Genomic DNA, 15,351 nt, shown 5'->3' on the forward strand with positions numbered 1-15,351 from the left:
TCAACCGCTTCTTTCATTCTTCCTTGCTACCAGGTTGTGAAAACAAAAATGGATACCTCAGAGCCCTACACTGGGGCAATGAGGGGCATCGTGCATGAACCTCAAGTGAACATAGGGGCAGATTAGAAGTTCTCACCCAATAGGTTCCCTGCTACAAGGTCATGACAAAAGACAACGATTGGTACCTCAAAGCCTTACACTGGGGCAATGAGGGGCACCGTGCATGAGCCTCAAGTAAACCTAGGGGCAGATTAGAAGTTCTCACCCAATAGGTTCCAAGCTACAAGGTCATGACGAAAGATAACAATTGGTACCTCAAAGCCTTACACTGGGGCAATGAGGGGCATCGTGTATGAGCCTCAAGTGAACATAGGGGCAGATCAAAAGTTCTCACCCGTCGATGTTTTTAAACAAAAAAATAGGGGGACAAACCCTGAAATTTCAATGGATTGATTAAACGTCAAACGACTTCATTGCTGTCACTCCAAAATGGTCAAGCGACTAAATCAAATAGAACATACACTCTGAGGGAGTTCCCGGAGAGATTTGCAAAAGATAGGATAAGGTTGCATGAATTATCACCTCTTTCAAAAGGACAGTAAATTTGTGTTTTCCAATAAAAATTAAATCAAAATCAAAATCACAAAATAGGGAAAAAAATGTCATGAACATTGTACAACTTTCCATTACATTGCATTGTTTTGTATGAAGTCCGCATTTACCAAATTGCATGACAAAGGTTGCATGCATCTGCATCCCTAAAAATCATGTTAACTGCATACATTACCTACATCTAATGTCCAATCTTTTGAATTTTGGATGACCGGCCCTCTCGATGAGTCGATCTCTCGCTTTCTCATAAGGGTGGACCCTTGGGTACTAGTACCTATCTTCTTTAGAGGACTACATGTCCTCACCTTCAGAGGACTTCATGTCCTCAACTTCAGAGGGCTACACGCCCTCACCATCAGAGGACTACACGTCCTCTCCTTCAGAGGGCTGCACGCCCTCACCGTCAGAGGACTACACATCCTCGCCTTCAGAGGGCTGCATGCCCTCACCGTCAGAGGACTACACGTCCTCACCATCAGAGGGCTGCATGCCTTCACCTTCAGAGGACTACACATCCTTGCCATTAGAGGACTACATGTCCTCGCCATCAAAGGGCTGCACGCCCTCACCATCAGAGGACTACACGTCCTCACCTTTAGAGGACTACACGTCCTCACCTTTAGAGGACTACACGTCCTCGCCATCAGAGGGCTGCATGCCCTCACCTTCAGAGGACTACACGTCCTCGCCTTTAGAGAGCTACACGTCCTCGCTATCAGAGGGCTACACGCCCTCACCTTCAGAGGACTAGACGTCCTCGCAATCAAAGGGTTGCACGTCCTCACCTTCAAAGGACTACACATCCTCCCCATTAGAGGACTAGACGTCTTCGCCTTTAGAGGACTACACGTCCTCGCCATCAGAGGGCTGCACGCCCTCACCTTCAGAGGACTACACATCCTCCCCATTAGAGGACTAGACGTCTTCGCCTTTAGAGGACTACACGTCCTCGCCATCAGAGGGCTGCACGCCCTCACCTTCAGAGGACTACACGTCCTCGCCTTCAGAGGACTGCACGTCCTCGCCTTTAGAGGACTACACGTCCTCAGCATCAGAGGGCTGCACGCCCTCACCTTTAGAGGACTACACGTCCTTGCCATCAGAGGGTTGCACTTCCTCACTCTCAGAGGACTACATGTCCTCGCCATCAGGGGACTACACGTCGTCGCCATCATAGCGCTACACATCCTCACCTTCAGAGGACTACACGTCCTTACTGTCAGAGGACTACATGTCCTCGCCTTCAGAGGACTACACGTCCTCCACTTCAGAGGACTACACGTCCTCGCCTTCAGTGGGCTACACGCTCTCGCCTTCAGTGGGCTCCACATCCGCACCTTAAGAGAATTTAAGGTCCTCTGCCCTTAATGCTTAACCAAGACTTGCGCTCCCGGTTAAGGGGCCAGTAGTTTTCTTTTATCAGCTCCGGGGCCACCCCCTGATCCTGGAGGAGGGCCAACTATGCAAGTACAACCAGAGGAGGAGGCTATCGCGTAGCTACTATGCATACCGGGGCAAGATTTCACCCATGCCGCTGCAAAGAGACGAGTGCGGATCATGCGCACCAACTTGACCACTCTTACACAGATATGGATGACGTGGCTACTTAGCAACATTCTGCCAGTGACCGCAATGCCGATCTCCCCCTGCAGAAGTATCAGTTGGTCTATGTCGTCCCGACATAGGTAGGTATGCATTATGTCCAACTGATTTCTGACACATCTACTATTTGCAGGGATCACGCCCACAAGACACCCAGTGGACCCGGAGGAGCCCAATAGGGCCCTGGGGTTTCGAACTCTAGTTACGGGCCTCTGTCAGTCCTACAGGGTGCCTGTCACCCCAACAAGGTCATGCCATCATGACATAGGTGAGTATGCACTTCTCTGAATTGATTTCTGATGCCATCTATTATTTGCAGGGATCGCGCTCGCAGGACACCCAGTAGACCCGAAGAAGTCCAACAGGGTCTTGGAGTTGCCAGCTCTGATTACGGGCCTCTATCAGTTCTACGGAGTGCCTATCGTCCCCAGCAAGGTCATCAGGCCCCCTACTAATCAAGCTTTCATCAAGAAGTATTGCGCCTCCAGGTAGGCGCAGGGCAAGATACCACAGCAGCCTGCGAATGGCCGACAGCGGGCCATAGACGCACCGCCGCCACCTCCAGTTCACCTCAGCTCATCCACAAAAAGGTTAGAGCGTTTCCTATGACACATGGCCGACCAATAGGCGACCAAGTCCAAAGCCAAAGGTAAGCAAAGTACTAGGTCCGTGATCGACAAGTCGTCAAGCGTCCAGCTCAAGACGTTAAAGAAGCGCTACTAGGAGGCAACCTAGTAACTTTTAAATTTCTGCTTGTTATATGATCACTTTTTGTTTCTCAAGTCATAGTAGGACACACCTAGTTGCTCATGATCCTAGGAATTTAAATGAAACAAGCACAAGCTCGGAAGGTAGTCATGCCTCACAAAATATATATATATGTATGTTTAGGTAGTAAGATACCTTGGATATGCATGTATATAGCAAAGATACCTCACAAAATATATATATGTATGTTTAGGTAGCAAGATACCTTGGATATGCATGTATATAGAAAAAATACCTCACAAAATATATATATGTATGTTTAGGTAGTGAAGATACCTTGGATATGCATGTATATAGCAAAAAGATACCTCACAAAACATACATACATACATATATATATATATATATATATATATATATATATGTGTGTGTGTGTGTGTGTGTGTGTGTGTGTGTGTGTGTGTGTGTGTGTGTGTGTGTGTGTGTGTGTGTGTTTAGGTAGCAAAATACCTCATGAAAAAAAAGGAAAAAACAAAAAAAAAACAAGAAAAAGAAATAAACAAATGATAAAAAGGAAAAAAGAAAAAAATAATAATGAGTTGTCTAGCTAAAAAACCAACATGCTTTTGAAAAGAGATGACTTCCAGCTTTTCTTTGAAAAAATTCACTGATCATAACCAGTTTTTTAAAAAAATGTGAATACACCTGAAGAGTGAATGCTGTGAAAATTTTCCCGAACACCCAAAATGGACTCGGATGAATGCATGAATTGATAAAAGAACATATTTTGGAAACACTGGGTTGACTAAAATAGAGAAAATGAATCCTGAGCCCTAGTATCACTTGACCATAAAAACTTGATCTTTAGTGTCCACATAGGTGCATGCATGACCAGTTTTGCATAAAATTTCCTAATCATCATTGTTGCATGTGTATCATGGAAATAATGTGGGACATCCCCTTTATCCCCGAACCCCTGGCCAAACCCTGACATATATCATGACCAGCCGTTCTACAAGCCTTGAGCCAAAATCCTAACTTACCATAAACCTTGACCCAGGGTGAGAATGTCAATCCTTGCCCTCGAAAGAAAACAAAGAAAGGAAAATTCCCAATCAAAGAGTGGGAGAAAGCAAAAAAGAAAGAAAATTTCCAATCAAAAGAGTGGGAGAAAGAAAAAAAGGAAAGAAAATTCCCGATCAAGGATCGGAAGAAAACAGAAGAAATATGTAGAAAAGTCTTTGGACCAGACAATATCTGAACAATACAAAATTGTCGCCAAGTAAACGAAAAAAAGAAAGGAAATCACGACCTAAAGTGGTCCTCTCCCTTTGATTGCCAACCAAAATCCTGCGCGTCGGTGGTTTGTTCTCCTCACACTAAGCAAAAACAGAAAAGGAAAAGGCCCAAAAACACTCAAAGCCAAATTTCCCACCAAGAAAACAAACTGTTCCCAAGGAAAGGTCCTATTGATCCATGATCACGCATGTAATCTTTGATTTGATAGGAAATGATTTGCAAAATCAAGTCATGACATATCTATGGTTCGGAATTAGGATGAAACACTTACCCGTGTGAGATTGATACACTTTGAGTGATTTTCTTCTGTTTTTGTTGAACCCAGTGTTTCCTTTAAATGGTCATTTAGAAGCGAAATGCTAAACATCCAAAATCTCATTTATGGTTATGAGAAAATTTCATCAGTATACTCTCTTTTCCCGGTAGACACATTGTTTTTCATCCAAAAAGCATATGTTGCTCTGATCAGTTGGAAGTTTTGTCTCTTTACTAAAGCATGTTTGCATTTTTAGTGAAGAAAACACCGAGACTATTTTAGTCTCCCAGTTATCCAGAACTACGTAGGTCTGAGTTCCTCATTGAGGATACGTAGGAGCAAGAGCCTCGCTTTTGTTGGGCGCTCCACAATCTCTGTTATACTGGCCCTGAGGTCATGTGACATGCGGAGACAAATTATGGTCATTCCGCACATCTTATCGCCATCCAGACACGATCGTGTCCAATGGCACGCAGAGACAAATTATGGTCATTCAGCGCCTTTTGTCATCCAGAGGCGGCGAGCTCGATGACATGTAGAGACAAATTATGGTCATTCCGCACACCTTTTCGCCATCCAGACACGACCATGTCCGATGGCATGCAAAGACAAATTATGGTCATTCTGCGCCTTTTGTCATCCAGAGGTGGCAAGCCCGATGACATGCAGAGACAAATTATGGTCATTCCGCACACCTTTTCGCCATCAAGACACGACCGTGTCCGATGGCACGCAAAGACAAATTATGGTCATTCTGCGCATTTTGTCATCTAGAGGCGGCGAGCCCGATGACATGCGGAGAAAAATTATGGTCATTTCACACACCCTTTCGCCATCCAAACATGATCGTGTCCGATGGCACGCAGAGACAAATTATGGTCATTCTGCGCCTTTTGTCATCCAGAGGCGACGAGCCCGATGACATGCGAAGACAAATTATGGTCATTCCGCACACCTTTTCGCCATCCAGACACGATCGTGTCCGATGGCACGCAGAGACAAATTATAGTCATTCTGCGTCTTTTGTCATCCAGAGGCGGCGAACCCGATGACATGCGGAGACAAATTATGGTCATTCCGCACACCTTTTCGCCATCCGGAGACGATTGTGTCCGATGGCACACAAAGACAAACTAAGGTCATTTTTCCTTTTGGTTGTTCGGTGCTGATCATTTTCAAAATTTTTGCAGGTTCCATTGGTGGGGAGATTGACCGACCGAATGGTGTTCCGCTCAAACGGAATTAGTGTCTTATCTTTACCTCCCCTTTATCTCCAATAAAAGACAAGTAAAGAGGGGCAACTGTCATACCCTAATTTCGTCCGGGGACCATCTGTTTGTTGGGATGCGACCCTCGCTTGACCACTTCGAGGTACTTAACACCCATCGTTAGGCAATCTGTGAAGTTCCGCGACATGTCGGGAGTCGAAAGGAAGCGTTAATGCGCAATCAGTAAAGTTTCGTAACATTCCAGAAGCCAAAGAGGGGACGATTGCGTAATCCGTAAGGTTTCGTGACATTACGGAAAGAAAACAAGTATTGTTACGTAATTCGTAAAGTTCTGTAACGTTACAGAAAAAGAATCAGCAAAAAAGGCAAAAGGGGAGTGTATTTAGTAAACAAGGGTGTGTAAATAAAAAGCAGTGCATTTAGCAAAGGGGAGGGGGTGAACTTATCAAGATCCTCCACGTTTTGTTGGAAAATGGTTTCCGACGCTTCTGAGGCTTTTGTAATGCTTCCGTAAAATTCCTAAAACTTTGAGTAAGCCTATTTCACTTAATATTGGTGAAAGAGAAGAGAAAAAAGGGAAATCAAGTCCTATATGCTTGCTTAAAGCTTCCGTAATGCTTCCGTAAAATTCCTAAAACCCTAAATAAACATATTTCACTTAATATGGGTGAGAAGGAAGAGAAAAAAGAATAAATTCAAGTCCTATATGCTTCCGTAAAGCTTCCGTAACTTTTTCGTAAAATAACGAAAGAAGGGGGTGAACTTAACAAAAGGGGGGGGGGGGGGTTCAAATAACAATTTTCAAATTTTCGAATCTGGGCCCTTCCAGAATATTTTTGAAGCAAGGTTGCTTCGGAACCAACCCAGCTCTCCTGGGCGAGCTTGGCGGCAACCTCCTCCCTCTTTTTGCTATTAATAGGCGAAAGGTGGCTGTTCCAAATATCCATCATCCCCCTAGCTATGCATTTCAGCTGTTTTGGGTGAAAAAATTGTTTCCGTGAAAAAAATCCAAGCCAAGGTGCTTCCGTAACGCTGCCGAGATTTTTCCATGAGCAAATCCGTGAAGGTTTTCCGTCGTTCTTCACCATTCTTCATCTGTTCTTCGTTCGTTCTTCGTTCTTCAACGGGTAAGTTTTTGAATCCGAGTCTTTCAATTCATTTCTTGTTTTGTTAGCTTTCATCTTTATTTCGTACACTTTTGATTTTCTTTTCTTTCGTTTTTAACGAGCTTTAACCGTTTATTTAAGTCGTTTTCTCACCTTATAATGATAAAATGAATTTCAACCGATCATATGTGTTGTAATCTCTTTTAATCACTGTTAAAATAAAATCTAACCGATCGTTAATGTTGTAACCTCGGTTAAACCAAAAAAAGCAAAATAAATAATAAAATAATCAAAATATCTTGAAAAATAAAAATAAAATAATCAAAATATCTTTGAATAAAATAATAAAAAAAATCAATCGGACGTTTTTCTTTAGAAGTTTCCTTGGATAATTTGACTAATAACCAAAGTGAAACTAAGGCTAAAATCAACTCACAAATCAAGCTTTGTCCGCAAAAATCACTAAAAACCGTTTTAAGGTCCAATGCCTTAAACGATTCTCTTTGCTTTTATCGGTTAACATGGACCGTTCAAAAGCATGAAATCAACATGCAACTTTACCGCTTTTGCAAGAACTACGTAGGTCTGATTTCCTCATCGTAATTGAGGATACGTAGGAGCAAAAGCCCCGCTTTTGTCAACCACTCCAAGAGATCGTTAATGGTCCAACGCCTTAACGTTTCTCTCCTTTCAAAAACAAAAGATCATTTAATGGTCCAATGCCTTAAACGACATTTGTTCAATCAAAATATATCTTGCAAAAAAGATAAGAACAACTTAACCAACGTTCAGTTCTCGAAGAACTACGTAGGTTTGATTTCCTTACCACAATTGAGGAATACGTAGGAGCGAGGGAAACACCCTTGTCGACCACAAAAAGATAAAAAAAATATAAAAGGCACAAAAAGACATAAAGACGTAAAAGGGAACATAAAACAAATTGAAGTCATGTTTGCACATTTGATTAAAGGCTGCCGTCCCTTGTGACAGACGCGTGGGGTGCTAATACCTTCCCCGTGTGTAAATACAACTCCCAAACCTTTCACTTAAAGTTCGTAGACCACGCCTTTTTCGATTTTTCCGACGTTTTCCTCAAACAAACGTTGGTGGCGACTCCGTGCATTTTCCTCCCATGGAAGACGCACCCGCGAGCCCTCGTGTCGCCCTCCCGCCGAAGGGTAGGTTGCGACAAGGCTCAAATGATAAAACTGCATAGTTAATTTGACAATTAAGGCTAATCAGTAATTAAAATGGTGACAAAAAGGGTTAGGAAATAGGAGAAAATAATGACACATCAGTGTCTCACAAGCTTCTCATTCATCAAAGTTATGACAAGTGTTACACATGTTTCCATTTATAGTCTAACACATGGGAAACTTCCTTGAGAAGTAAGGAAGGTAGCTCCCTTGGGTAGCTAGAGGAAGAAAGCTTCATTGGGAAGCTAGAGGGGGCTAAACACACCCTTCCAATAGCTAAACTCACCTTCATTCCAAAATACATGAAAATACAATAGGAAGCTTCTTTGAGAAGCAAGGAATGTAGCTTCCTTGGGAAGCAAGGAAGAAAGTTTCCTCGAGAAGCTATAGGGGAGCTACTCACACCCCTTCAATAGCTAAGCTCACCCCCATGCAAAGATACATGAAAATACAAAAAAGTCACTATGACAAAGACTACTCAAAATGTCCTAAAATACAAGGCTAAAATCCTATACTACTAGGGTACCCTTAACTTGTACCCTTAATTTGTAGGGTCCCCTACAAACCTAAAATGGCCAAAATACAAGGTCCAAAAGAAGGAAAACATATTCTAATATTTACAAAGATAAGTGGGCTCATACTTAGCCCATGGGCCCAAAATCTACCCTAAGGCTTATGAGAACCCTAGGGCCTTCTCCTGCATCTGTGGCCCAATCTTCTTGAAGTTTTCTATCTAATGCCCTTGGGGGGTAGGATTGCATCATCCCCTCCCCCCTAAAAAGGATTTGACCTCAAATCCAGAGGTTCTTGAAACTCCTGGCTTCTTCCTTCAACACCTGTAAAAAGAAATAAAACATATATATTAGTGGTGTTGAGTATGTTAGAGTAGGGTGAGGTCTGAAATACCCTTTCCTGGGCATCTTCCCATGAGATAACTTGGTTCTTCACCAACTCAAAGAGTGGTACTACAAGTATAGAAAAATATGCGACAAACCTTTTGTAAAAGTTTGTTAAGTCATGGAAGCCCCAAATTTTCCTTATACTTGGTGGAGTGGGCCACTCAGGAATGACCTTTATTCTCTTAGAGTCCGTGGGAACCCCTTGATCACTATTTAAAAAATTAAGAAAATAATGTAATAAAACATACCTTTTCTGTATTTTCATGTTGATTACTCCTACCAAAAAGTATGAAAAACCTAAGGTGTCCCATATGAGTACCTTGGTTTGTATTGAAACCAAAAATAACAACAAACCTACCTAATGAGTCCCTATGTATGTGAATCATGAAGATGTTGGATGTGTGGGTGATTTTACAAAAAGAGGGTTGCACACCACTCAACACATTCATCATACCACCAAAAGCACAAGGATTTAAGCTCTTACGACCCAAACCCTCATCCAAAAACTCATTTACTTAAGGAATAACCTCAAGCTCAATAGGTATCGTAGTGCTAACAAGTGTTCTTTTATAGAGGAGAAAATATGGAGGTTGTATAAGAAGGGAAGTTTCTTTAATATTTGTCTTTATTGCAAAATGACTTTCCTTCTTAGCTAACCTTTTGGAGGAGACACTTACCTCCTTACACTCCTCCTTAACTATTAAAGTTAGTTCTTCTTATCTCTTTCTATTATTTTCCTTATCCCTCTTATCTTTCATAGTTAGTTGATCTTTGGCCACCAGTGAAGGTGTTTGAGGATGCAACACAAGCCTTGTTCCAAGGTGGGTGAGGGTTATCTCATTAGTTAGGCCATTATAGATGATTTTCCTATCATATTGACATGGCCTACCTAAGAGAAGGTGTCCTGCCTCCATAGGAACTACATCACAAATCACTTCATCCTTATATGTCCCAATGGAGAAGGGCACTTTCACTTGTTTCTTGACTATTGTCTCCCCTTGCTCATTGAGCCATTGAAGTTCGTAAGGCTTTAGATGGGGAGTGATAGCAAGGCTCAACTTAGAGACTAATCTTGTGTGGTAACAATTGAAACATGAACGACTATCTACAATGAGAGAGCATGTGTTATAAAATTTTTTACTCCTTGTATGAAAAATATTCCCTCTTTGAGATTGGGTCAAGTCACAAGATTGGCCTCCTAGAAGCCTTTTGACCATTAAAAGGTCCCCTTCTTCTTGGGGGTAGATTTCTTTAGTAGATTCTTCCCCTTTTGCTTCTTCACTTTCACTATAGGAAAGTGAGGTAGTAGCCTTATCTTGGCTACTATAAATGTCTTTGCTGTAACGACCCGCCTCGTCGCTATGATATCACCACTCTAAACCGCGAAAGTTACAATTTTTAAATGAAAACTCCGTTAATTTGCTTGTGAAAAATGAAAGTAATTTTTTTTCTTGATATACATTCACCAAACAACATACCATTACTTAAGTGAATATATATATATATATATATATATATATATATATAGTAACTCAGTACACATCATTCACATAATGGAAAGTAAATTTGTTCATACATATAATTAAATTTGTGATTTACATCCTCAATTCAGCAAAAAGAATTATGGAACCAGCTATGGAGGAGTTGATTAAAAAACATAACTCTCTTCCAAAATAATCCCGACGTCATCATGTCAGCTCGGTGGCTCCACAAAAGAATCTCAATTCTCGTACTCTACTGCTATCATTATGCTCCCACAAACAAAGGTTCACGATCATCACAAGTACCAACCACACGGTACAAAAATTGTGAGGGGTGAGTTTATTATAAAAGAAATTAATACAAAATCAAATAACCACAATTATTAAGAAAACATTAACAAATATCATAAGCTTACACAAACATTCATTAGTCCAACACACACTCAACAAATAGTCATCATCCGTTCATAACTCCAATCAATCATGCTCAGTATGATGCATGCACCTGACCTCAAATGCAATATGGTACCATCCCCAAGGAAATAGCCTAAGCATGTCCGCACGATACTCTCACTTAGGAAAACTCGGCAGCAAGTGTCAAGGTCACCCTGTGCTGCACAGGCAACTCCCCCTCAGGGTGATCAGCCTGAGTCTCAAGGGAGTTCCAAACTGAGTGACAAGGCCCCAAGTACAAGCATTCCTCCTCATGAGAAACTACAAGTACTTACTGACAAAGTTTATACTATTTCCATATCATATGAAGTATGAAACATGGGCACCATCAATGCACTGATTGTGGATAATTAAAGATTCTAAGCCATCCCTTTCCAGAGATGCTTAAAACTCTTTAACCACTCTATTTCCCGCACCAGGGATATCCAACAAGGTCACTGCACCCCCCATGTACATACACAACATACAACGTGTGAAACATGGGCACCATCAATGCATTGATCGTGGATAATTAAAAATTCTAAGCCATCCCCCTCTAGAGATGCTTAAAACTCTTTAACCACTATATTTCCCCCACTAGGGATATCCAACAAGGTCACTGCACCCCCATGTACATACACAACATACATTATCATAATGACATTTTCAACATCATCAATATCTCATCTCAATATCATTATCTACATCAACATTGCCTCATCTCATTTCAATGACATTATCAACAACAACACATCATATCATATTAACATAATCATCAATAACAACATCAACTCATATCAACATAATCATCAATGACAACATCATCTCACATCAATTAATATCCTCAATGATAGTATCATTAGTAAGTCGCATTCCGCATATACATACATGTATAGTTCATGCATGAGATTCACACTCCCCAGGTCTTAAGACCATACAAGTCTAATAGAAACAATAATCTTATTCATCAATGATAGATATATCGCATTCCATTAGTCAAAAACATTGTTTTCTTGAAAACCAACATGCAACAGGGACAGACATACATCCCCATAGTTAGGTTCCCTGAACCCAACTATGGTATTAAAAATGGTAAAGGATAATAAACTCCCCTCACCTATCTTGAGCTCTCCGTTAGTTCCTCTTTGCGTCACTCAGAGGTTTCTCTCATTCATGCTCGTTAGTCCAAACGCAAGGTTCTATATACCAAATTGAAGGAAATTTAGTATAGATTTCAAAAACAAGGTTAATAATAATATTCGAAGTCAAATACCCCTGTCAAAACATAAACGGCTGAGGGGTGTTTCAGATTCTACTAAAAGGAGACGTCATTTTAAAATTCCGATCATGCCAATGTGACTGGGGTTCAGTGAAAGTCACGAAAATAACATCAATGTTATAAAAGATAACTTTTACAATGTCTCATTCTTAAGGGTTTTTCAAAGGAAGTGTAAAAACACCCTATTACAATACCCAAAACACAAGAGGCACTAAAAGAAACTTAAACTAGCTAGGAGAAAGGCTTAGAAGTCAAGATTAGCTCAGAGACACTACAAAATGAAGGATTGGGGGAATTTTCTCCATTGAATCCTTGAGGAGGATTCTGAGGATTCTTCTCCGATTACAACGTTCTTCTTGGTGTGGAGGTTCGGCGGAAAGCAACAGCGACTAGTGGTGGCCATCGGTAGTCATGGGTGGTGGACAGGGAGGTGTTAGGGTTTGGGTGGTGTTTGGAGAGGAGGAGAGGGGGAAATTGTGTTTTTACACTGAAGAACATATTTATAATCTATAGATCTTGCTTAGCGAGCTTGTCTCGCTAAGCAGGAGTCCACTTTTTGCGCTTAGTGAGAAAATTCACACTTAGCGCAACTCCCTCTGTACTAAGTCTCACTCAGCATGCTAATTCTCGCTCAGTGCAATTCCCTCTCGAGTTGGAATTGCACTAAGTGCGCCCTTCACGCTTAGTGAGACATTGAAAGTTGTTATTTTAAAAATCCCAACGGTCAGACCGTGGAGACTTGTCTTAGGAACCTCCAGACAAAAGTTGAAGACAATCTAATGGTTAAGGAATCCTGGATCACTATTTTACTAAAATTTGAAATATCATAATTTCAACTTAGTTCAACAAAACTCCACATAACTCAACATCCACACCAAGAAATTCACACATGACTAATTCCAGCCATACCTCAACTCATTCAAGTCAACCATATAGTAAAATAATATGATAAATACAATTAAACATCGATTTATAATTAGTAATATTTTAGGGTGTTACAACTCTCCCACCCTTTTAGAAATTTCATCCCCGAAATTTACCTGACTCAAAAAAGGATGGATAGGCTGCTCGCATCTGACTTTCTAATTCCCATGTGGCATATTCTCTTGATGCACCTCCCCTGATCACCTTAACCAACAAAATTTCCTTCCCTCTAAGGTGCTTTCTTCGTCTATCCTCGATCCTCAAAGGCAATGTTTCATATGTGAAGTTCTCTTTCACTTGTACGTCATCCAATTTGATCACATGAGATGGATCATGGATATACTTACGGAGTTGAGACACATTAAAGACATTGTGAAGATTAGAAAGAAATGGGGGTAATGCAATTTGGTATGCGACAGGACTGACTCTTTTAAGAATTTGAAAAGGACTAATAAAGTGAGGTGTTAGTTTTCGGGATTTCAATGCTCGACGAACCCCAGTCAACAGAGTGACTCTCAAGAATACATGATCACCAACCTCGAATTCCAGGTCTTTCCTCCTCTTGTCCTGATAACTTTTCTGCCTACTCTGAGAAATTCTCATCCTCTCTTGGATCAACTTGATCTTCTTAGTGGTTTGTCGTACCACTTTAGGTCCTAAGGTGAGGTCTTCTTTGGGATCTAGCCAACATAGGGGTGTCCTACACCTTCTACCATATAGAGCTTCATAGGGAGCCATGCCAATGGTAGAGTGAAAACTATTGTTATAGGTAAACTCTATCAACGACAGAAAACTCTCCCAACTACCCTTTTGCTCTAAGACACACGCCCTCAAAAGGTCCTCCAACGATTGAATGGCCCGTTCAATTTGGCCTTCAGTTTGAGGGTGGTAGGCTGAACTTATTCTAAGCTTGGTTCCCAATGCTCAGTTTAGGCTCTCCCAAAATCTAGAGGTAAACCTAGGATCTCTATCAAACACTATGCTAGATGGCACACCATGTAATCTGACAATCTCACTAATATACAGGGAGGTCAACTTCTCCAAGGAAAATATGATATTAATGGGAAAAAAGTGAGCAGACTTGGTCAATCTGTCAACAATAACCAAGATAGAATCTAAACCTATGGGGGTCCTAGGTAGTCCTACAACAAAATCCATGGAAATACTGTCCCACTTCCACTAGGGTATCTCCAAGGGTTGTATCTTCCCTGAAGGTCTCTGATGTTCTATCTTAGCCTTCTGATAGACTAAGCATGCATACACAAACTCACTAACTTCTCTCTTCATCTTGGGCCACCAAAACAACATCTTCAAATCCTGATACATCTTGGTAACACCAGGATGGATGCTCAGGTTACTCCTATGTCCTTCCTCCAAGATCATCTTCCTAAGTTTAGGCACATTGGGAACACAAATCCTTTCTTGAAGTCGCAAGGCTCCATCTGATCCAACATTGAAACTACTATCTCTTCCTGACTCTATAGCTTCAAACTGAGTCCTTAGAAAATGATATGTCTTTTGGCCCTCCCTGATATCTCCTAGTAACTCACTGTAGATCCTCAAAGTTCCTAATCTCACACTATTAGGGGTGTCGCAACCTACCCTTCGGTGGGAGGGCGAGGCGAGATAAAAATTGCGTCTTCTCATGAAGAAAACACGTGGAGTTGCCACCAACGTTTACTCGAGGGAAAAAGTTAGAAAAACCAAAAAGACAAAGGTCTGTGAATTTTGAAAATAAGGGTTCAGGATTTGTTTACGCACAGGGCTGCAGAACTCGCTAAGCGCGCATCTGTGCGCTAAGCCCAAAACCTTCTTGGGTTTTCTAATTTTTGAACTGGGCTAAGCGAGTCTATCCCGCTAAGCGCGTGAATTTAAAATCTAAAAATTCAGACGTCACTGAGTGCTCACTTAGCAAATCACTCGCGCTAAGCGAGACAGTTGAAATTGCCAAAAATAAGACATAACTGCCTTAGGCAGTTACTTTTGTGCAAATTATAACTTCCCTATCTCATCATTGGCATTCATCTGCACTATGCTCACAATTCCTTGTGTTCTCTGCTTCTTTGCTTCCATCTTGCTTACACTTCCTCTGCAATCCAAGTAAGTGCCCATTTCTTTCTTTTTAATTTTGTTTTTGAACCCTAGGGTAGATGACATTCTAAGTTTTCTGTGATTCTACTGTTATGAGTGTTGTTTAGATTTTGTAGTTAGTTGTTTGATTGTAGGTTGTTAAAGCCTTAGTTTTGTAGGTAATGTAGGTTCATTTCACATGTTTTGCTTAGAGTTCTTAGGCCTAAAAGTTGCTCGAAAGTGGGGGCTTTGAAGCCT

The 15,351-nt window shown here is 41.3% G+C and overlaps 1 protein-coding gene across 1 annotated transcript; it reads right to left on the bottom strand.

Annotated features, from left to right (window-relative positions):
* Nucleotides 1–14,202: 14,202 nt before the first annotated feature.
* LOC102666696 (uncharacterized) lies at nt 14,203–14,670 on the bottom strand. Its single transcript, XM_006598513.1, has one exon. The coding sequence runs from the start codon at nt 14,668–14,670 to the stop codon at nt 14,203–14,205; it is 468 nt and encodes a 155-aa protein (XP_006598576.1).
* Between the last annotated feature and the right edge of the window lie 681 nt (nt 14,671–15,351).

This window comes from Glycine max, chromosome 15 (genome assembly GCF_000004515.6).
Source record: "Glycine max cultivar Williams 82 chromosome 15, Glycine_max_v4.0, whole genome shotgun sequence".
Classification (NCBI taxonomy): domain Eukaryota; kingdom Viridiplantae; phylum Streptophyta; class Magnoliopsida; order Fabales; family Fabaceae; genus Glycine; species Glycine max.

What these genes read in the sequence shown, in the direction of transcription:
- LOC102666696 (XM_006598513.1), bottom strand. Translation starts at nt 14,670, where the DNA reads ATGAGAAGACGCAATTTTTATCTCGCCTCGCCCTCCCACCGAAGGGTA.